Source organism: Rattus norvegicus, chromosome 11 (assembly GCF_021556685.1).
Source record: "Rattus norvegicus strain SHRSP/BbbUtx chromosome 11, alternate assembly SHRSP_T2T, whole genome shotgun sequence".
NCBI classification, from domain to species: domain Eukaryota; kingdom Metazoa; phylum Chordata; class Mammalia; order Rodentia; family Muridae; genus Rattus; species Rattus norvegicus.
This window is the reverse complement of record NC_141544.1, coordinates 31,292,681-31,317,491: the sequence shown is the minus strand read 5'-3', so window position 1 is coordinate 31,317,491 and position 24,811 is coordinate 31,292,681. Positions and strand designations below refer to the sequence as shown.

General features: G+C 37.3%; 1 protein-coding gene across 2 annotated transcripts; it reads right to left on the bottom strand.

Annotated features, from left to right (window-relative positions):
* Positions 1-991: 991 nt before the first annotated feature.
* On the bottom strand, positions 992-22,955 carry Chodl (chondrolectin). Of its 2 annotated transcripts, XM_087575940.1 has the most exons (7): positions 22,442-22,955; positions 12,095-12,404; positions 11,825-11,982; positions 7,915-8,001; positions 5,791-5,893; positions 3,679-3,757; positions 995-2,367 (listed from the first exon to the last, which is right to left on the bottom strand). In XM_087575940.1, exons 1-7 carry the CDS (start codon positions 22,518-22,520, stop codon positions 2,365-2,367), a joined length of 819 nt encoding a protein of 272 aa, XP_087432066.1. In that variant the 5' UTR covers positions 22,521-22,955; the 3' UTR covers positions 995-2,364.
* Between the last annotated feature and the right edge of the window lie 1,856 nt (positions 22,956-24,811).

The window sequence follows — 24,811 nt, the reverse complement described above, 5'->3', positions numbered from 1 at the left end:
GATGCATTCAAGAGCAATGGAGACAACTGTGCATCTGACTGTGACCCTGAAAACGGAGGGCAGAGGTTGAGAGGCAACCATTTTGTACCTAAAGACAGTCAGAGCCTGGAAAACATTTTAATAAAAGAAGATCCACCAAGATGATGGAGGACTACATGTTCCCATAAGCATTAGCATAATAATCAAGAGTCTCTGACAGACTATTAGTAAAAACTTGCTAATAACCTGATCCTAAAAAGGAGAAATAAGCAGAAGAATCAGGTGTATGATTTGTTTTGAATGCTTGAATGTAGCATTTCCCAACATATATTAAAACTGTGTTCTGAAAATTCAGAGCAGTTACATCGTGTATCTGCTTTTCAGCGGCCAGCTAAAACTTCAGAATCCCTTAGGATAGTATCATCATCATCATCTTCATCTTTTAAAAGGAAAAAGAATTGTTTTTCCACCCTTGTCACAGATGGAGTTTGTCATTGACACTGGAAGTTTTCCTGACCTGGATTATGATAAAAAGGAGAACACCAGCCTTCTCCATCCACTTTGTGCTTCCGCCCTTCAGCTGTTAGAGTTCTGGGTAGCACAGAAAAAGAGGAAGACCAGTTACCCTTCTCACTGGCCTAGCTAATTGGAGAAACCAGTGGAGTTGGCATAAAAGGAAGACAGACCCAAAGCAGCTGGCCTTCCATTTGACCCAAAAGGATGGGGCTAAGTGAGGACAGTTGAGCTTAGAGGGCAGTTGCCCCTTCTGTCTCAAAGCCAGCAGGAAAGGATTGGAGAGCCCATTTAGCCTCTTGTTTGGAAAACCAAGTCTACCTAAGGCAAATGCATTATTGTCTAGCTGCAAAAGGCTGACAGAGAAGGAGGAAACCTCCCTGTTCTTCCGGATTTGCTGCCGTCTGTGCTCTTCACAAGCAATGTTTGGTTTCATCCTCAGGTAACGATGAGATGCACCTGGGCTTTGGTCCCTTAAGAATGAAGACAGCACCAATGGTCATTCTTCAGAAACAAGAACTCTTTATTTGGCTAAAAGTAACACAGGGACATTTGAAGACAAAATAGTTACAACTCTCTTGAGAAGAACAAACACTACATGTTGAGGAAACTCCATCAGACAGAAGGAAGCCACAGTTCACAATCACAAACAACACTCATCAAAGATAAGCAAACGTCAGTGACCTCTAGTCCATGGCCCATTAATGGATGTGATTTGTAGTTTTGTTTTTCTTCTTCTTGTTTTTTTAAATCTGTAATATCAGTGTGTTCTGCTTAGCATCACACTGCTGAAAACCATTGAATTTTGTATATTCTACAGGCTAAATTCAGTTAGGAAACCCTCAGCCAAACAGCAACTGACTGACTCCAAAGCCTTCCAGTAGTCATCCTGTTTGACTGACAGGGAGGAGCCGAATTGATTCCTGACACTCAGGGAGCTATTTGCAATTCTATAGGCAACATGTGAAGACCTGTGGTTTGTACTGCAGATGCCATTTTTTTCCAAGGTTAACTACATCGGTGTCTATACAAGTATTAGTAAAGATATTTTATTACAAAAATCTGTTTAATTTTAAATTAGGAATAATTGTAAGGCACATGTCTTGCACAATTGAAGTTAGACAGTTCTTGCCTCTAAGTAGTGTCTCAGCAGATATATAGCACAGTCAGTGAAATGGTTCCTTATTTCTGAAGAGACTTCCTAACCTTTATTGAACCAAAAGCAAAGAAACAGAAAGGACATGAACTATTCCACAAAAGAAATGTTTTCCCAATGGAAAGATTTCTTTGTCTCTGTGTGAATTCAGTTTTTAATGAAAACAGCAGGTGCGTAAAACTCAAATGCCCATAAATATAAATATCAGAACACTCTATTTTCATCAAACACTTTAGCAAAGGTAAAATGTTTCTGCACACTGTAAATTGGAATAACAACTTATATTACATGAAGTAGGTCAAAATTTATGAAGATTAAAAAAAAGCCAAAGTAACTACTCCCGACACAGGTAATTCCAGATATTTCCATGGAAATTATATCTGCGTGGTCCATTTTGTTTACATGAAGTTTGGGTGTATCCTTTAGCAGAGCAAGCAGGCCTCACTCAGTATATTTTGTAAGTGAAACTGTGAACATATAAAAATTATTTTGACATTTGCCTCAAGGGGGAGCTTACAGTTCATCTTGCAGATCCTTTGAGATTTCAAGCCATTCCAAACTAATGATGCCATTCCTTACACTGATCAAGGATTACAAAACTATTCTTATTTTCCAGAGCAATATCAGTTCATTATTATACCTCCATGCCACTTTCCTTCCTCGTGCTTTTTGAAATCCATAGTGTAGACTGGTTCGGACTAGTTTTTGTTCTTCCTTTACTGTAAAAAGAAAGAAAGAAAGAAAGAAATTCAGTTCTTGAATCATACCAAACTAGACATCTCTTGGTCCAAATGGAGATAGTTAGACAGATATTATGAGTTCTTCTTGCCTCCTGAGAATATTTTCCATTCCTACAAAAAAGTCTAGATTATTCCAGTGTGGAAAGATGGCGAACAGTTCTTATGAGTGTTGAAAGCAGACAAGCAACTATATTTGCATCTTTTGACTAACTATGGAATTCAAACACACATGTGTAAAAATGCCTGACTGAGTACTAAAACTTCTCACTTTTACTCAATAAACTTTGTTTTCTTTGGCCATGTTTCTGAATTTTGCTTTATGGGCCCTCTGATATAATGGCTGATGCAATTACTGTCGAATCATTCACAAACACACATTCCGGTCCTAAGGGTAAGTAACCTCCTATAGCTTTCTTTCACTAGTCTTCCTGAACTGGACTTAAGTCATTTGTGTCCTGAAAGGTTAATCCATTCTCTCTCTCTCTCTCTCTCTCTCTCTCTCTCTCTCTCTCTCTCTCTCTCTCTCTCTCTCTCCAATGTATGCTCAAAGCAGATGCATATTCAGTGACTTAGGAGGAGCTCTTGAGCTCTTCCTCCAAGAAATGTCTGATATGTAACTTCCATTCTGCAGAGCTAGAAATGCAGAACTTGACATGTAATCTTGGAGCTACTTACACACAGGCACTTTTACAGGAGCCAGAACAGTGACTATGGTGGGAAAGAACAATTTGAATCCTAGGCACAAGTTACCAGAAGGGCCTTTCTTTGCCTTAGTTTCCTGGAAATAATCTCTCACTTGGTCTATCCACAGTCCCCTGCATTTCGTACTTATGTCTGCCCCTAGGCTCCCACACTTCCGCCTATTATAGGTTTTGCCACCCTCACAGATATACTGTTCCTTGTACTGTTCCACCATCCTGCCAATTTGCAGAACTCCTTAAAGACAAAGAAGATCTATTTTTAAAGCCTTGAGCATTACAGTGCAAAAATACTAGCTTCATATCAATTCGAGTGTTGTGGTGATAAGTAAAATTACACATTCTATTCATATTCCTTCTAACAAGATACGTTTAATGAGACATAGTTTAATTCTACCAGGTATACCCAGCATGAACAGAAATAAGTCAGGCAAAGTTTATAAAGAAGAGAGTATTTAAAATGGAGGGGAAAATAATTAAGTTTTCCATGTGGCTTCAATTGTAATGAATATTTACTAAAAATGTTCTACTAGTTCAGGGAAAGAGAGCTATTTTGGAAATGGTATGGAATGAGAGAATCCGCCATGTGTACCAGGTTGGAATTTAAACTTTCTGCAAGGCACTCAGATGATAATGGAGTGGAGTCTTTGATGAAGTTTCTCCTTGCTTTCCTGGAAGAAAGGAAAAGGGGAGGCTCTAAGAACGATGGACAAAGGACTTAAGCTCATCCTGGCAACCGAAAGTGCCCAATTTCGGTTTATTTTCTCACACTGAAATTTTCAAAACAAGTGAAAACAGCCACAGATCTTCGGAATGAAAACAATTGCTCTTGGGAAAAACAAAACAAACTTTAAAGGCCATGCTGTTGCTCAACATTTAGCGCATTTCACTTGACAAGTGAGAATGTTTGAATCATACATGTAGTGTTTCCTAACTGATCTGCTATTTAAATGGCCACTTTAACAATCTGTCGGGGTAAGAAGTGATTTGTAATCCCCCCCCCATGCCACTGCTTTCCCAGTAAGAAGTCAATGTGATTCCATTCACAGTCTTAGGAATTAGGACAAGAAATGATATATTTTCTATTGTGTATAATATTCGTATACACATATACATATAATACATATATATACATAAACATATATATTACATATATTATATATTATATATATTACATATATATATATATATATATAACAGGAAAATAACCAGTGTTTAACATGTCTTTTAATGGAAATCAAGAAGGTCTCAAAATATAATATCGATTTCCCAGATTTTGTTTTAACACTTCTTATCTTTAAATGATTTTCATATCTTCAAATGTCACTGTTTTGTATTATTTGACTTTGTTTCTTTTGTTCTTGTTTTGTTGATTCGATTTGATTTGATTTGATTTGATTTGGTTGGCAGAGTGCGCTTGCTTGTTTGTTTGTTAGATATGTCCTTGGTATGTAGTCCAGGTTGTTTGTTAGATATGTCCTTGGTATGTAGTCCAGGTTGTTTGTTAGATATGTCCTTGGTATGTAGTCCAGGTTGTTTGTTAGATATGTCCTTGGTATGTAGTCCAGGTTGTACTCAAATTCATAGTCCTACCCTTTCTAACCTCCTGAGTTCTGTAGCTGAAGGCATGATCTACCAAGCATGCATAAATTAGATCACTTATAAATACAAATTAGTAATTTACAATTAACATTTTGGAGGGACTGTGCCTTCCAGGTTTTTTTTAGAATGTATTTAAGGAAAAGTAGATAATGAAACAGGAAGAGAAAGAAAACAATTTCATTTGCATGTCCTTCCATGATGCAAGTCTTCATTTGTTCAGTTATTTAACCACAAGCAAAGAGGCTATTTATTCTAGCAAATCTGTCCTTACTTAGATGCATCTTCTACTTTTTTCATGGATACATAATTTTGCAATTTAATTGACAAACTGTACCACACATGAAAAGTTTACTTTATTGACTCCCTGGAAATCTTACCATTAGTACATGTCATTTTATTTCAAAATTTCTGTCAGACAGTGTGTGTGTGTGTGTGTGTGTGTGTGTGTGTGTGTGTGTGTGTATGTGTGTGTATTTGGAACAGAGTGCTTTATTGTTATGATTATTATTGAGAATGCTTACTCAGGCTGGCCTTACATTCATGATAATCCTGTCTCAATCTTTCAAGCTACCACACTCATCCTTGCTATCTTTATAACTACACTGAATTTCCCAATCTAAAGATGTCCTTTTGAAATAAAATAGGCTATGATTTGAATCTTGAATCTATACTACATGTATACCTTTAAAACCGAGTTTTCCAGGTAACTCAATATTCTGATTGAAAGGTTTAATACTTTTGTTAATTTACCATCCCAGCGACTGGATGGTATAGTACACCTTACATGAGCCTACAAGCTTTTTGACTTCAGATCCACAATATAAGCTAGCAGTACAACACAAGGCAAATAAAGGTAATATACCATCTTCCTGACTGACAAACAGATACTGTCCACAGGACTTATGAAGTATAAAGGAGACACTGATGCCTCATAAAACCCAAGTATGCACTATAGTTTTATACGCTGGAATTGTACTGACAGCTAAGAAAACCAAAAGTGTTTAATATAAGTTGAAGACATAGTAACATTTTTTAAAGATGTCTCAAAATATATTCAATGGGATTTTTCCCTTATTTATCTGGACAGCAATATGGTTTTTACCTTTTATGCAACATCTGGAAACAGCATGTTCCAAAAGCAACTAGTATCAGCAAAAGCAGCGGAATCGTTGGTATAATAACATAGATTAGATTGGGAATTATGCCTACAAAAGAAAAATAGTCTTAGTGTTCAGTGATAGCTCAGGAAGGATGCCAACACTAGGTTATCAACACATATCCCTAAGGATTAAGGTAAAATAGGACATTCACCAGAATAAGTAAATTTCAAATACAAAACATTATTAAAAATACACGGATGCTTTGAAAATACTACAAACAAAATTGCAATGCCCTGGTTGACATGCTCAATTAAATATGCATGCTTTTAAATTTTCTATAACATTTGTGATTCCAACATGAGCTCATTTTCATAATGCCTTACTAATCCTAGCTTCTCGTTTTATTAATTCTCTGAATCATTGGACAGGTAGAGACATTATATTAAGGAATTACAATTATTACAATCGTTGTTCACCTAGAAGATAATGAATTATCTTATCAGATAAGCTCTGTGTCATGGTAAGATAGAAGTGTCTGAGATTAAGTGACTATAAGTCCATACAGGACGTGATACAATCATATCCCAGAGACGTAAGACTCTGGAGACAATGGCATGATTTAATTAAATTCTGAAAATAAGCACTCTTTTAACCCTACTCTATCACACTCCATAATGACGGGCATTCTTGGTACATTTTAAAGAAAATAACCAACACTCAAGACCTGCAGAGCATGAAATGACTTTATTAACCATATATATATATATATATATATATATATATATATATATATATGTATGTATATATATGTATATACACACACATATATATGTATGTATATATATGATATTGTAAGAGGAAAATATATGCAGTTTAATTATTTACTAATGATTTTAATTATGTTTATTATGATGAATGTTGTTAAAGGCACATATCTCCATACAGACAGCAAGATGAGGAACATGGCATTTGGCTTGCAAACCGAAAGTTAGTCAACATTCTCACAAATGTTTATGATTCTAAAAACAGCTGGCCATAGTCAATTCACTTCACTGCTCATCCTTTCTTCTGCTAAGGGGTGTATTTAAAGGGATCTAGTGATTGGTAATTCAGAGATGCAGTGCTGTTTAACCCAAGTTCATATGTGAATGTACTTTATTTTAATCAAGGTCACGTCTCACTCCCTACTCCAAGTGCTCAAAGATACATTTCTTTACTTATCCCTTACACATGTGTGTGTGTGTGTCTATGTGTAAGTCCTACATGCTAGTCTATCAAAATGTAGAGAATAGTGGTTATACAGTACTCAGCCTTCTTTCTGAGCCTTCATCAGGTCTGTGAAACATTTTAAGGATTTTTGAAATACTTTCTTAACAGTAAATTACTGTTAACATTTCCAATATTAATGACAAAAAATATAAAATTATATCTAGGAGTTGTTGAGTTTGAAACATTTGGGCCTTTGGATCTATATCAATGAAAGAAATAGATAACCATTTCTGTCCTATGGTTTAGGTCATAATTTAAAAAAAAATCTAAGAAATATTAAGAGAAGTTTCTGGCTAATATAGAACTCAAATCAGGATTGGATTTGTTTTAACTTTGTCATCTGGGGTGGCAGTGGGATACAGAGCCCATTGTGTGGACCCCCTTCCAATAAGCCACACAATGATATCACAGGGAGAGCTTCAAACTGGTCTAGAGGTTTTTATTCAGAGAAGTCTATAGAAGCTACAATCAGGATTATTTATACCTCATCTCTACCTCAGTCAAGGCCTCTACGTTCAATAGCAAACCATTGTTCTAAGCCCCTGAACAAGGCAGTTTGAATTATATTCACTACATTATATTGGGAAATGCTTTGTAGATATAACTGTTAAAATTGTTCACTCAGATTTATACTAGATCGTTCCATTTGAAATAGAAAGATTGAGAAATGTTTTTCTATTGAAATGTATAATTGAATAATTATGTCTAATGTAGCTTCAAAAGTTAAGTGTCTATGGGCCCATAATTAACATACCATATCCCTAAAACTCAAGAAAAATTTCACTGGGGTTGAGATGAAGGATTGATTCAAAGCACAGTTGTTTAAGTGAGAGTTAAAAGTCACACAAGACAATCACCTGCTTCAGTAACAACCACATTCTCATGGGTGTCTTCAGGTTGGTTTGTAAGATATGGCTTTTCGACGGGTTCTGTTGGATGAATCTCTGTAAATAATCAGCATAGGAATCATAAGTAATAATTACACATGGAAAATGAAAGTAAATAAAAATAAAATGTGTCAGCAGACAATAAAGAGGTTTGGTTTTGACTTCTGAATATTTTGCAGGCAAATATATATTCTGAGTTTAAATCTACAAAATATCAACTAACAGTAGTCAATATTTAATTATGTTTAAACAAAAGAACCAATTTGATGAATTCTCTTTATAACCCAAACATCATTAACAACCAAGAGTGGTACAGTCAGTAAGTTAGCCTGCTACAGTCAGTAATGAAGAAGGGTTACAGGAGTACACAGTAATTTCTGAACTACCCACAGCTCCCAGGGACTAGACCACCAACCAAAGAGTGTACATGGAGGAATCCATGACTCCAGAGACATGCGTAGCAGAGAATGCCCTTGTCTGATATCAGTGGGAGGAGAGGCCCTTGGTCCTGTGGAGGCTTGATGCCCTAGGGTAGCAGGATGCTGGAGCAGTGGGGCATGAGAGGGTGGGTGGGTGGGTAGGGGAGCACCCTCACAGAGGCAAAGAGGAGAGGGGAGAAGGCAGATGGGATGGGAAGGGAATATCATTTGAGATGTAAATGTCATGAAATATTAATAAAAGCGTAAGGAATAAGAAACAATTCAAAAGGCAACCAAGGTAAATTCTGTATGGAATAGCCTTTACTGTACAATAATAATTAGCAGAAGTTGCATAGTTGCATGTGGAATTGCTGATTCAAGCAGCGGCCCTCTGAAGAGCATGGCTGTGCTACCCAAGTAACGTGATTTGTAGGTGTGCACTCAAATAGAGCCCAGTCCCTTAAACAGTAGTAAATTGATGCTAATTAAGCTCTGCAAGTTGTTTCTTCCCTAGTTTTATATAATTAGATCTTTCAATTCCCAAATGCATGAGAAACTCTTGAGATTTCTTACTGTTAAGATGGCCAGATACAACCATCTCATATACTTTCCCCTAAAGAAAACAATTGTTACTTTAACAACTTAGCCAAAGTAAGTTGTATTCTTGAGGGAAAAATGTAGCCAGGAATGAATAAATTACAGGTCTTCTAACTAACCCACCTACCCAGCACTCACCTACTTTCATGAAGCACACTCAAGCTGAACAGCAAGCCTACTGTGATCTCAATGTCTCTCCTAACTTGCAACTAATGATAAAGCCTTCATCCCACACCCCCAAGTCTGAACCAAGGATAACTCTTATCTAGTGCCATGCCTCTATAAAACTGCCTGCACTCAGGTTAGGTCACATGGTGTATTGCCCTCTATACCCTCAACCCCTAAACCTCACATCTAGAAAAGTAAACAAGGAATCCCCTTTGTTTCTCTTGACCAATAGGAATCCTCTCCCATAAGGTCTTTATCTTGCTGCCCATGCTACCTTTATCCCTGAAGGTGAAGGGAATCAAAAGAGCTTCCCTTCAGAACTCCTATCATGCTATTGATGATGTGTGTCACTCTGAATGGAGTTCTTCTTTGAGAACTGAAATAAAACAGAAAGTCTTTGTGCAAGAGTCTTTTGCGGTATCTAATGCTTCTTCCTTAATGAAGCTCTTTCGGGTTGGGGAGTAAAGAATACTTTCATTCTACAAGCCTATAACATTCTTTTATTTATGACATGTCTAGTGGTTCACTATGAGTGTAAAGCCAGCCTGGGCTATATTTTGAGTGTCATGCCAGATTCGGTCATAAAGTAACAATAACAATAACAGGACAAAAAAGCTATAAATGTACTCATTGTTAAAGTAGTTAAATTCATTATTTTACTTTTGTTATTTTATGGACAAAAGTGTTACACAGAGCATTTTTGGTCATCATTGGAACATAATAATATTTTCAAGAATGCTAATATTGTCCTACAATCTTGATTCATTGGTGGTATATCCACCCATGTCAACTGATATTTTGGAGTAATTTATAAATACCTGTAATTAGTCAACAAACTATTTACATTTAAAATATTTTAAGAAACTCGAATGTGGCTGTTGCTTAAATAAAAAGCCAGTAACTTAATTCTACATATGCTATTTTTATCTCAAAGTAAAACTTATGAGGTAATTTGACTTTTCAAATTACATCTATTTTGGATGTGGTTGAGGGCACTGGTGCCATGGTGTGCATGTAGAGGCCAGTAAACAAGTTGAGAGACTAGGTTTTCTCCTTCTACTGTATAAATCCCTGGGACTGAACTCAGCTTTCGACCTTAGCAATAAACGACTGTCTCTGTTGAGTCATCTCAACAGCCCCTGAAGGCAAATTTAGCACAAATAATACATTTAGAAGTACTGACATAAAAAATATGGATGATATCAGTGAACCAAAAGAATATGTATGTGTTTCAGTTATCCCAGATCTGAATAACCAGGGTAATTTATAAGAATTTATAAGGCAATTTATGAGGTAATTTATAAGAACATTTTCAACATTATTAGCCATGCTATTGGAATAAAACTATGAAAGTAAATAACAAATTTCAAACTTATCAGGCATATAATATGTACATAAATACATACATATTACTTAACTCATTTTAACCCTTGACACTGTCAATTAATAAATAATAATTACTAAATAATGAATAATAAAATAATGAATAATAAAACCTTGACATTAGTAAATGTCAAGTGTTACAGCAAATTTAAAATATCACAGAATTTCAATTGTATTTCTCCAAGACACAATTAGAAAGAATATAAATAACAAACTTGGCTTGAAAAGGCTTCCAAGAGTGTAATGACAGATTTAGCCACCGAGGGCAAAGTATAAACTCACCAGGGATATAAAAACTTGGCTAATAAACTGGAAAGAAGGATAAGCATAAGACTAAGTCTAATCCAATAATCTCTTGTGCTTCATAGCTTTATGAAAAAGAAATTGTGTAATTTCAAGAGAATAATAGGAACATTGGCACTTGGTTATAATGCCTTTTATGGGCACATATTATGAGATCATGCTCACAATCCTTCAAAAAGTTAAAATGACCCCTCTCAATATTGCAGAGAAAAATAGAAAAATAAATATGCAAAGACTTTAGTTTCTAACTTGAGTGTCTAAGAGGATCAAATATATGTTTGCACATCTTTGATTAGTCCTCCTTTTAGGTCAAATTCTAACTCCATTGAACTGTCTTATTGAAGGAACTCCATTTCATTACTGCAGCAGGAAGCCACACTAATGTGCCATAGGTCAAGGGAATTTTCCCAGTCACTGCATGAGACAAAAGAAAACTGAAGAAAGTGTCATTTCTCTAAGGATACAAATCAGAGGAAGAATATAATGTGAACTTAATCCTTTTAACTATGGAACAAGACGTTACAGTCAAGTAAAGGACCACGTGGTAAGAATCATGCTATGATGTGACTTACTAATGAGCCTGAAGAAAGTTGCTTCACTCCCCTAAATTCAACAGGGATAAACCAAGGAACTGTTGCTCCTAAGTGTGTATGTCCATAGGCACGTTGGTAGCCTATGCCTACTTTCCAGAGTCTCATAAGTTTTTAAGATATTTTCATACAGACATTGGTCACTTACAAAATATGAGAACAAATTGTTTCTTTTATAAATTATTATTTTTCTCTTGGAAACACCTTTCCCAACAAATGGTTTCTACCCATTCCCTTTAATAAGCCCACTGGTAGGTTGACTCGAATGCAAATGATGTGTTTCAGGACATTAACAGGGCAAGCTGTGAGGTCATGCCTCTTTCATAGGAATAATAGAGAAAGATTGTTAACTGCAAAGACAAGTCTCATAGGAACAAACATGCACAAAAAAAATCTACCATAGCTATGGATGTCTTTTACCTGGTTCATACTTGCAGATGTAATTGTGCTTCATGTTGCACCTGTCATCATTCCACTGGTAAAGGTAGGGACCTCCTAGGCCAGGATTGGCAGTTGGTTGATGATACATGACTACACATTTTTCACTTCCACAAGAAGGTTCATCAGTGTACCAGTTCCTATAAATAGAGAGCCATGGGGACACTTAGCAACATCTATCAGAGCATTTCTTTTGCCCAACTGGCTCCAGAAAGGTCCAAATTAATACCTCAGGATCCAGTCATGGCTTACCGAAACTGGGAGCTGCTTCCGTCAGACCACTGGTAGAGATCTGGGCAGGCGCCAGATGTCTGGCCATCTCCACTTCTCAAAAGTCCTATCCAGAAGTCACCATCTGAAATACCTGTTCCAGGTTTTGTCAGATTCTGCAACATGCTCTCGATTAACTTCTGCTCAGCTTCATTCTCAAGACTGAGGAGGACACCTCCTTCACTTTCACAAGCGAGCCGTGCTTCCTGGAAGCTCACCCGGCTAGACAGTTCATGGAAGTAGGCCATTTTGTAACAGGGATGTTTCACATCAGCAAAGCAGACCTTTTGACCTAAAACAAACAAACAAAAATAAACTGACTGTGAGGTCTTTATTCATAAGTTTGAAGTTAACCGCAATAAAAGAACAATTCAAAATAGAAAACGTATCGAGAATTCTTTTCTCCAAAATATGTCCATGGTAACAATAGTGGCATGATGGTTATGGATGTAAATAACTACTCTCTGAGTAGACTTAAATCCTGGCTCTCTAGGATTAAGCACAAGCTTGGTATTGCTAATTTAGTCAAGAATTAATGACTAGGGAAAACATGGGCCCCCAAGGTGAAGCTACTACTGTAATTTTTGATGCGTATACATATTATCAAATCTTCCCTCCATACTCACACATCTCTACTCATAGACTGGTGCACCCCTCACACCATATCAGAAAAGTATTTTTGTGCATTGGGGGCAGATTATCACAGAAACTCTATAAAGAAAGGGTGACTGTAGAGTGTTCCGCCAGAAATAGGACATATCTAAGAGCCAAAAGCTCGGAAGGACTGTGTCAAAACTGTTTTACAAACATGACAGGACCACTAGACTCAGGAACCCACAGCAGTTATAATTGCTTGCACAAGACGTGCTTGGAATAAAGTCAGTCAGCATTGTATTGTGGAGTGGGGAAAGACCCATGAGGTCCTACCTTTAAGAAACTGTGGACTGATAGTTTCTTGGGAAGAGACAGTTTTCTTTAATGGTTTGAATGGATGGTCCCACACCAAGAAGTATATGGACAGCACATATTAGTGTTGACTAATTATTAATTTTAATAAGAAGGTATGACGTTGGCAAGGGTTGTGGTGGAAGATCAGAAAGAAGTTAAGGAATAGAGTTGGGCTGAATATGATAAAAAAAATTATCCTGTGTGAAATTCTCAAAGAACTGACAAAAGTATTTTAAGAGTGCCTTCACACTCAATAAGATCAAAAAGTTTACCTTTCTAATCTATTATTTTCAATTTATAAAAGTAATAAGGCTTGGGAGATGCTCTGTGGATAGAATGCTTGCTGTGCCAACATGAAGACCTGAGGTTTTATTCCCAGTACCCACATAAAATGGTTGCATTCTCTCATACTGCCTATTAGATTTTGTAGTCTGTATGAAAAGTTGTCACATGTGGTTGGGGGACTATGCTTAAATAATGGGGGATAAATTAAGCATTTACAATATTCTACTCTTAATTGCAATATCACACGAACGTTGGAGCAATACCCCAGCCCCTGAAACTTCAATTTGTGATAAGGAACGACACACAAGGCCCGAGTAAGCAAAAATTGGCAGAAGGCCATTATCGTCACAACAGTATTTATGAGATAAGCTTTCAGGATCTTGAGAAAATATTAAACACATACAATAGTTACTTAGCAATGCAAACATGACATCTAACTGGGATGTGAATTCAGGAGCTGCACACAGAAAAGTGCAAACAAGTTAATAAACAAGCTAAACTAACTTTAACTTAAACGGGAAATTAAATATCTTTAAAAAATAGCTATGGAAAATGAGCTTAAAGGTTTTAGTAGGGCAAATAAGTCTGAAATAAATACTCATTGGTAGGAGACACTGGAAATATCAACGGATATTTCTATTATAAATCATGTATAATTTTGAAATTTTATTGTTATTAATAGGCTTTGTGATGATTTCATTGTTTAAAACAATGATTCCTACAAGCCTATATTTTTATTATTGTATTTAAGAAGTAAGCTCTTACTGTATTTTCATCTTGTATATCGTTTACATATTTCAAAGTTTCCAAAATAATCTTAGCTACATTCCCCTGAGTGTTCAAGTTCTAAATTTTCACCCCTAAGACATTTAGCCTTGTATTTCATTTAAGCATTTTTAAATACTGCCTTTTTAAAAAAAAGATTGCTTTGCAAGATTTCAAGGAAAAGAGAAACAGAATAGCAGGATGGGTTTGATGAGTAACATGGATGTTATATGTCACAAAACTAGAGCATCTTAAGAGGCTCCCTTGATATAATTTATGTACAAAAACTCACCACTCATTATCCTTGATATATTAAAAGATAAGTTCATCCCTGGTTTATACATGCAAAGACATAAAATGCAGTAGACATCTATTCATTTATAATATTAAGATGACACTTAAAGTGCATGAGGACTCTAAGTATGATGCAGAAATATCTCCTACTATTATATTACATTGTAAAGAAAATGACTAATGATGCCTAGATAAGGACACGTGCTCCACTATGTTCACAGCAGCCTTATTTATAATAGCCAGAAGCTGGAAAGAACCCAGATGCCCTTCAACAGAGGAATGCATACAGAAAATGTGGTACATCTACACAATGGAATATTACTCAGCTATCAAAAACAATGACTTCATGAAATTCATAGGCAAATGGTTGGAACTGGAAAATATTATCCTAAGTGAGGTAACCCAATCATAGAAAAACACACATGATATACTCATTGATAAGTGGATATTAGCCCAAAATCTCAGGATACCCAAGATACAACTGACAGACCACATGAAACTCAAGAAGGACAACCAAAGTGCGGATGCTTCACTCCTTCTCAGAAGGGGGAACAAAAATATTCATAGGAGGATATATAGAGACAAAGTTTGGAGCAGAGACTGAAGGGATGGCCATTCTGAGCCTGCCCCACCTGGGGATCCAGCCCATATACATACAGACACTAAACCCAGACGATATTGTGGATGCCACGAGGTTCATGCTGACAGGAGCCTGATATAGCTGTCTCCCGAGAGCCTCAGCCACAGCATGACAAATAATGGAGGCAAATGCTAGCAGCAAACTATTGAACTGAGAATGGGTCCCCATTAGTTGACTTAGAGAAAGAATTGAAGGAGCTGAAAGTGTTTGAAACCCCATAAGAACAACAATACCGACCAACCAGAGCTCCCTGGTACTAAACCAAAGAGTACACATGGACAGACTCATGGCTCCAGCTGCATATGTAGCAGAGGATGGCCTTGTTGGACATCAATGGGAGGAGAAGTCCTTGGTCCTGCCAAGGCTCGAGATCCCTCAGTGTAGGGGAGTGTCAGGGCTGTGGGGAGGGGAGAAGGGGTAGGTGGTTGGGTGGTCAGCACCCTCATAGAAGAAGGGGGAAAGGGGATGGGATAGGCGATTTATGGACAGGAAACTGGCAAAGGGGATGACATTGAAATATAAATTTTAAAAAATCCAATTTAAAAAAAAAAGAATAACGTTTTACCACTGAACAAAGAGTACATGCAGGAAGGACCTATGGCACCAACTGCATATGTAGCAGAGGATTTCCTTATCTGGCATCAGTGGGAAGGGAGGTCTTTGGTCCTGTGGAGACTCGATGATGCTCCAGCATAGGAGAATTCTAGGGTGGAGAGGTATGTGTTGGTGGTTGCGTGTGGGAGCTCCCTCATCGAAGCAGGGGAAGGAGGATGGGATAGGGGATTTGTGGTGGGAAAACCAGCAAGGAAGATAGCATTTGAAATGTATATAAATAAAATAACCAATTAATTAAACAAGAATTGGGTTTTTCAGAATCCACATCCAATCTTAGTTGGGTCCTTAGTTGGTTTCCAGGCTTGTCACTCTATGCAGGCAATCTTTCCCTATAGATGGAGTGGTTCATGTTCTCAAGAAATAAACAATAAAGATGATGCACAAAAGAGTGCTCCTGGAGGGGTCAAGACAGAAGCCTTTTATCAGCGGGAACAGACACGTTAACCCACAGGACCTTGGGTGAGTACCAGCTGAGTCTTCATGTTTGAACTAAAAAGCCCCAACCAGGTCAGGGAGAGCAAGGCAGTTTCTTGGAAATTATAGACGTACAGCACAATTATTATGTCTTATGTGGAATCAGTTAATGCTGACAGGCTGAATGCCTTTACATATAATTCTACTTTACGACTGAGTTCTACCTTACTGTGCACATTTGGTCCCAGTCATGGCAAAATGAGCAGGAACTGGATCTGTGGAGCTTCCTGGTGCATTCAGCCGATTCCATTTGGCCGCTATCACAGTGGAACTCGAACAGCTGGGGAACAAATGCTGCCCTAATTCCCAGAAAAGCTCTGCTAGGGAAGACCTTCTGACGCGACTTCCCCACTCCCGGAAAAGCCTGCCTTGCTAGAGAACAACGATGATGGCCTCCCTTCTCACCCTGGCTGATTACATGAAAACAGTCCCTGACATGTAGATTTAAATGTCATATCGAATAAACTCTTCCAGAAATATTGTATAGGGGAGGTAATTTATCTTTAAGTCATACCGTGGTTTATGTCACACTGAGGTTATATTCATACTATCTAATTCTACAGAAATCTCAATGAAGAACCTCTAGTTGAAAATCACTTCAATTTTTGCCATATCTACAAAGACTTTCCTCTCTGGATTCCAAAAACATTGATTCTGAATTCTAGAAACATTTAAGGATAATACTTAAATATTTTAATATTCTCATGTAAATTTGCATAGAATTATAGAAAGAAATATTTGCCCATATTATATTTGTACACACAGGAGCATGCTGAGCACAAACCTAGATATGTACTTTTATTTACAGATAATTCTTAGTAATAACTATTAAACATTCCTATTATTGTCACAACTAATTTTCTGTTTTTATTTCCATAAATAAGTATTTTGGTTCTTAGTACCTATGAAAAAATCACAAACTTGAAAATGATTTTAGCAATTATATGAAACCCAGGGTAAATTCATGAAGTTATAACAATGTGTTTCTTCTTCTTAAATAGAAACACTAACCTGGTTTTATTTCACTAAAAATATTTATTGTAGAATGCTCTGCAGCTGTGAGGTTGTCAAATGTTTTCCTTATCTATCTTACTATAACAAAACATAACCAACATTAGATAAGTATTACATATAGATCATGCTGTTCGATAAAAACATAGATAACATATTATAAATTTCTTTTCTTCAGTTATGATCCACTTGATTTTAAAAATTGATATTTTTAACACAAATTTTTAAAACAAAATATTTTTAAAAAGGAAAACATGATCATTCTCACCTAAGCCAGTCTCATTAAACTTTAGATGTTTAACTAGAATTCAAGAAACTGCTTTTTTTTATAATTCTTTCCTATCTCCCTCAAAACATACTAAAAGACATGGTGGTATTGCAACCCGATAGGGTCGCATGATCTCTGAGACTAAAGCCAATTATTTTGAACTAAATGAAATAAAATGCCATTTATTCTAAGTGTTCTGTATTCAGTTCACAAGAGTACACTGATTTCTTGAGAATTTTTGATTGATGTTAAGACAGATTTACAAAAATTAAATTATTTATGAGAAATAAATTTTGTGATTCACCTAACTGCAGAGTGCACTATGGCTGGAATCTATTCTCTTACACTAAGAAAATCAAATCCACCATCTTTGGGTACTTCAGGGATGGTGGTGGCAGCCTTCCATATTTATTCCCCCAAGACACAGTAGGCTTTCTGAGAAGAGAGCGGTCTTGTATTTTACATTCTGATATTTGAAATGGATATGAAGATTCTATGTGAGAGTATGACTTTAGAGTTCAAGAAGCCAATCAAAGAAGTAGTACTTTGAGTCCAGCAGAACTGCAGGTAGTTGGAATGAACAAAACATTCATGATCATTTTTTTCTTTAAATACTAACATAAGCTATGTGTTTCATAGAACCAATGATAATAACTGTTGGCTATTGTAATAGTTGTCTGAGATTGATCAATAATTCAAAATATGAGACATAACTTCCAATACAATTTGCAACTTTAGAGGAAGTAGAAAAATCAAATCTGTTGATACACAACAAAGAAGTCCTTCTGATAAACTATTCAACTAGACAAGTAGTCTTTGCCCCTCAAAAACTCAACTCCAAACACAGTGATTACCAACCGAAGCCCTCTCCACATTCACAAGACATCTGTGTATTATAAAGCTTTCTATCTTCCCAGCCACTGTGTGATGTAGATTTTCTCATCACATCTCTATAATAAGGAAGGGGAACCTAGAGAGAGTTTAATAATTTGTCCACGTTCACACAGCTTATAATGGCAAACTTAGGTTTGAAGCCAAGCTAACTTTCTGTTACCCATTTTCCTTGGTGTCTATGCTTCTCCACATGTGTCTGAACCAATAGATGGTTAAGACACTTTAAGACACTGTATTAATAAAAGGATTATAGCATGCCACACATCTCTTCTGTGTTAGATACATTGATCTAATATAGCCATTGGTGAGTTATTGATTGCTGGTATGAGCACAGGATTATGTATTGGGAACTTGTTTCTGAGTGTGGATTTTTCATGCTGAATAATTAGATCAAAGTTAATTTGAGGACAACTCTCTCATATATATATATATATATACATATATATATATATATGAGCAGATGAGACATCATATATATATGATGTCATTTTTTATTTTATTTATTTTATCAATAAAACAATTAGGGCCTAAATTGACTGTTGTCTCAAATACAAAAATGGTCACTGTAGTCAGATTATTATGGTATATATTCAAACAGATTTCAAAAACTTTACCTTACAGTTATCTAAATGATTACACATGTATATGAATTGAAGATCTAACACAGAAGAGAGTTGTAAATAATGAAAATAACTAATGAAGCAACAGCTGAATATACCCTTTTAGAATCCTTTTTAAAAATTATAGATGCATTTCTAGCATTAATGTATAGATATTGCCACCATAAGATAATGATGAACGGCCAGTATGGAATAATATCTATGATAAATGGGTAGTTTATTAAATGCCTAATAATAAGATTAATTTGCTCCCTTCTTGCCCAAGGAATACTTAAAGTAATTGCATCTTTGCAACTTGCACTGTCATCATTTTCGACTTTGATGATGTCATGGAATCATTCTGTAAGCTTGAATGTGCTCTGCAGTTTCATTTATATATTTCTTACTATTAAAGTACTTTTTAAAGCTACTTACTGCTCATCACTTATGCAACATTCTACAGTCCTACAGTCTCTTTATGTGTGTGTGTGTGTGTGTGTGTGTGTGAGAGAGAGAGAGAGAGAGAGAGAGAGAGAGAGAGAGAGATGCATATAATTGGCTCCACTACCTAGATCTCTCTATATCAAATAATGAGTTCTTTATTCTCTATGAAATCATGGAGGAGAATGACTTAAAGTCATAGACTGAGAAAAGTTAGTGGAGAGTGACTGATTAAATTGTATTTTAAACATTATGTCTGACTCTATGAAGAGCATGAATTGCTAAAGTCGGTAGCAGATCTAATGTTCTTGTTTCTAACAGTCTGCCTTCACTCAGGCTTTGTGTATTTCAGTTGTAGAAGAGTTAAAACTGCACATGTAAGAGAGCTCTCAAGAAATGTAAGAGACGCCTGAAATATGGTTAATGCCACATCACAGCATGGGGGCGTTGAAGACCAGTGCTCTGAACTCTAAAAGAGAAACAAAAAAATTGTTAAAATACTTCAAATGTTTTGAAAAAATGTCACTTGCTTCCAAACATAGTCCCAAACTGGAGACCTCAAATTTTCATCCCCCTGTTTCATATGATACCATAAGGAAAAATCTTAAAAAGCTGTCATAAGAAAAATATCATCATCAGCTAGTGACTTTCTGAACTGAGTATTTAAAGAGATGCAATAGATGTTTTCCACACATCTGTGTGGAGTAAGAAATCACCATACAATTCAAATCCTCAAATTAGTTTCCCATGAACCACAAATTCTGTAAATACACTGATAATTATCATCAGACTCCTCTGTGTGTGGGGGGGGGGGCTGTCTGTTTACTGTCCTATTACATTAGATACTCTTAAGTCTTCTGTAGATCAGCTTATGGTGAAGCTGCTCAAAATGTATTTATCCCTAAAATATTTTATCCTTAAAATGGCATGTTTAAAGGACTATAATGTATCTTGTTGAATGTTTTAAAACATGAAAAACATATCCAGAGATTTAGTTTGTCAGTGCCTGTCTTTTGAGGTCATGGTGGGTAAGTGATTACATGATATTGCACAGAAATTATACGTTTTCGTCCTGAAGTTCAGTAAGTAGAAATTTGTTTCCATGTGTTCTAAGTCTGTTCCAAATGGTGAAAAGCAAAGAAGCTGTCTCAATTCTCTTCAGCCTGGATAACCAGTCTCTAGTGGCAGAAAATGGTTGCTACACCAGTCAGAGCAAATATCAACAGGCGGTCAGTGGACGTGTTAGGAAATATTGCTTCAAAAATAACAGATTTTAGGCTATTCTCTGCCCAGCTGATAGCAGCTAGAATTGATCTAATCCACTGATTCAGAAATCAGTTTATAGATGTCTAAATTTCAATGTGAAGAGAATCAAATTATCCCCAAGAGAAATATATCTAAATAATTGTTTTAATCTCAAGTCAACATCATCATTTATACTAAATCAAATAAATCATGCTCAGTTACTTAGAAAATTTCCAGATGTCACTTTCAAGATGCCTCTGAATTGCCCCCCAAAAAAGAGCATAGCCAAAGGTTTCTAATGATTTGTGTAGAACTATAATGAAAATTAAACTTTTCTTCAACAAAGTACTTAAATTCTATGACCTCTATTTGGGATATCTCCCCATTCACAGAACCTTAAGGTATATAAATAAGAGTGCAGCAAAGGAACATTATTTAGGTTAGTTAAATGCTTCTCTTTGTTTTTAAAATGTCATACGTTCAAGGCATAGTCTTTTGCTATTTATTTATTTGCATAAAAACTCCCAAAGAAAGGTAGTGAAATACATAGTTTGTTCCACCAGATAGATCTCCTTGCAGTTTATTATCTTCTGCTAAGTTAGGAAAGAAAGGACTTAAACTCATAGGCTCTAAACATCCTGTATAAAGCTAGTGGAGACTGAGTGGTTACCTGCACGTTTAAGAATCTGACTGAGTGAAATACATGAATTGCTGAGGAGAAAGTCAGAAGCAAGCTTAATACCTTAGATCCTAAAGGTCTGTTCTCTGAACCAGTTAAGTTACTGTCATCTCATATCTACTTCTTTATTGGTGACACCTATTGTACAGATGAATAAGCTTGCAGAGGACCACATTGGCCTTGGATATTAGAAGCAACATTCAAAAAACTCATTTCAACCATTTGATGAGCATAGCAAGAGCTTCCTCTATGGGTAACTGTTCAGCTCTTCCTGTGCAGTGCTGGTCACAGTTGCCTCAGACACGGAAGAGCCTTAAAAGGTTTTCCCACACTAAGAAAGAATGGATATGGTATGAATTGCTCAATGACTAGCCAATGGACACTGGCAGGGGTGGGGGGGGTGAGGAATCAGAGACAAAGCAAGGAAGTTTGGCAATTTTGACCTTTCACTGATTTGAGAGATTTAATTGGGCACCTGCTGTTTGCACAAATCCAAATTTATTACCACGATCACCTCAAACCAAACCTTTACCCAACTCCAATGGGTTTTTCCTGATTGTTCTAATTTAGAAAATACAAAAGCGAGGGTGACAGGGCCGTAGCTCTCCCCTGTTCTTTGTGAGTCCTCCTGAGAACAAAGGCTGCAAAGTCAGACATCTGGACTGGGCTGGTCTCAGAATCCATCCTTGTGAGCACCCTGGCTGGACTAGAGCCAGACTAACAGGAGGTGGCGTTCCTGCTGCAGCTCCTTAGTGTCCAACCTCTGTCTGCCTAGGTCTACCACACCCCTTTCACAGGTGCCCCAGCCCTGTCTCCCTGTGTTCCACTCACTGTCTTCCAAAGAAAGTAGAGACTTTTGCCCTGAGCTCAGCTGCCCCATACATATTTATCTTAAGCTTGCTCCGTACCTATAGAAGGCGCTCAAAAAACCAACCAACCAAACAAACAAACAAACAAAAACAAAAACAAAACAAAAAACAACAAAAGCACAACTTTTTTGTTTTGGGCGGAGGTGAAAGGAAAGAATATAGTGTTTTCCGCCTCTGGACGCCCCACTAAGTACAGTTTTCCCACTCTATCAGGAGTCCCCACCCTAGAGCAGAGTACCAAGCCCCCGAATGCCAAGTCCCTTGTTTTCTGCTGCACGGACAATGCCCCTGCCCTGACTCACCGCTGACCACCCTTCGGGCAAAGGCTCCCTGGGCGCAGAGCAGCGCAGCTCCCAGTAATAGAGAAGCAAAGCGGATCATCGTGGCGAGACTTCTGCAGCAGGTGTCCAGTGGAGGAAAGGCGAGATCCTCCCGCAGCGCGGCCACCGCCGGTGGCTCTAACCAGCAGCTTCCTTGCTTTCCTGCTGGGTCCTACTCCCGCCTTCCCAGAACAGGAGATAGGATCCCCGTAAGCATCGCCTTCAGTAAGGACCTGCTGCCAGGCTGCCCCGTGCAGCACTGGGTGGGAGTGCAGGACACAGTGGGCGTGTGTCTGAGAGCAGGGGACAGTGTTAAAAGTTGCTGTGTCTGTATCTGTTGGAAAGGTTAAACAGGAGCTCTAGCGCAAACCTAAGCAGCCGCTTTCCCTTCTTTCCCAGGTCTCTGCTCTAAGGGACAGAGCTGGCGTGCCCTGGTCCGGACTCCAACAGCAGCAAAAGCAGAAGCAGCAGCAGCAGCAGCAGCAGCAGCAAGACCGCTCTGCGCTGGCTGCACACTCTTATATATGCCCAGAGCCTAGGGTTACAACCCCTAGCTAGTAATCATTTTAACTACTTCGTCCCTCCTGCCAAGCGGAGCATCTGGCCCCTCCCCTAAAACTGGAGCCACTTTGAAAAGAGTCCAGTCAGCAGTCCCTCCTCCACCACTCCCGGTCCCCACCCCCTTCCCATTTGCCAACAGACTTCAATACTCATTTGTGTAAAATGTGACAGCTTTGCTATTAAACTCAGGCAAAAGTTGGCTCCATTTGGTTTTCTCAGAGATAAATGTCCACGGGGATGCCAAGTTTCAGGGCCTTTCTCTTTTTCTGCTAAATTGCTTGATCATATGTATGGTGAGAGGCAGGGCACTAGCCACTATTTAAGATGGATTGGCAGAGTGGAAGCCAGAACCTGCTTAGTGAATTATATAATGTGGCAGCTTTTTTCCCCACCTAGGCTCTGCAAATAGATTATTTCCAAGCAGGTTGCTTGACTAAATTGCCACAGAAGCAAATTGAAAAGAAACTTGGAAACAAATTTTCCCTCAACTAATTTCAATCTCAGTGTTTGCAACTCCAAGGGGGGAAAATAGAGGCAAAATAAATATTCTCAATTGTTGGGAACTTCACGAGTGTAAAATGAGTGTATTTCTTTGAACTTCTTTATCAGTGGTCTATGGATTCCATTAAAGTAAGCCTCACTTTAAGGAATATGTACCGCTCCAAACTTGACCCACTCTGGACTATAACAGTCCGATGACTGGCTTACCATTTTTATGGATCGTGAGAGTTCTCATAATGAGAGTTTCTATATAGTCCATGATAGGAAATCTGAAAATGTTCTTAGAATCAGCTTCTATAAAGCTGGAAATATTTTGTTATATTGCTTTTCATTATAATTTATAATTTATTTGTTATAGTTTTATTTTTATGTGTACAAGTATGTAATTGTGTGTGTGCATGTGTGTATATGTGTGTGTGCATGTGTATATGTGTGTACCTGTGTGTGCATAATATTGTATATGTGTGATTGTGTGTGTGTGTGTGTGTTTGTGTGTGTGTGTGTTGTGGCCCAAAGGTGTTATCAAGAATCTCCCTTACCTTCCTTCTACCTTATTCATTGATGTAGTGTCTCACATTGAAACCCAGTTCTTATCCATATGACCTCTTTCCTTAGCCCGATCCCCATCTTCATCTTTGGAGGGTAGATTACTGGTGGGACACCACACCTACGTGACATTTGTGAGGGTTCTGGGGATCCTAGCTCTTGTCCTTTTGTTTAAGTGCCAAGTGATTTAACTGCTGAACCATTTCCTCAGCCCCTATTCTATTGCTTAAATGCACCAAGATTTGTTAAATAGGATCATTTCATGTCTTAATGGGCAGCACACTTTCCTCCAAGGAAATGAGGACACTGTCTAAGGGATCATTTTCTTGGAAAACAGCAGTGTTTGCTGCAACAGTAAGGACAGTCTCACAGAATCAGATATTTCAGGAACTAGGAGATTCTTAATTACTAAATATACTTTACTAATGAAAGTACAATTCCAATATTATATATATATATATGATTGATAGATTATATATATATATATATATATATATAGAGAGAGAGAGAGAGAGAGAAATAGACCTATATACACTTTTTTGTTCTTTTTATTGACTGTGAATGAACTATCCTACTGTAAAGCCATGGGCAATTGATAAATTTGGGTTTGGCAGAAGGTCTATTATTTTTACTACTAGTTCATGTCCTCAAGGAGAAGATGCTATTGAGACTTTGAATAAGAGACAGGAACTGGATGTAGATCTCTCCTGAGAGACACAGCCAGAATACAGCAAATACATAGGC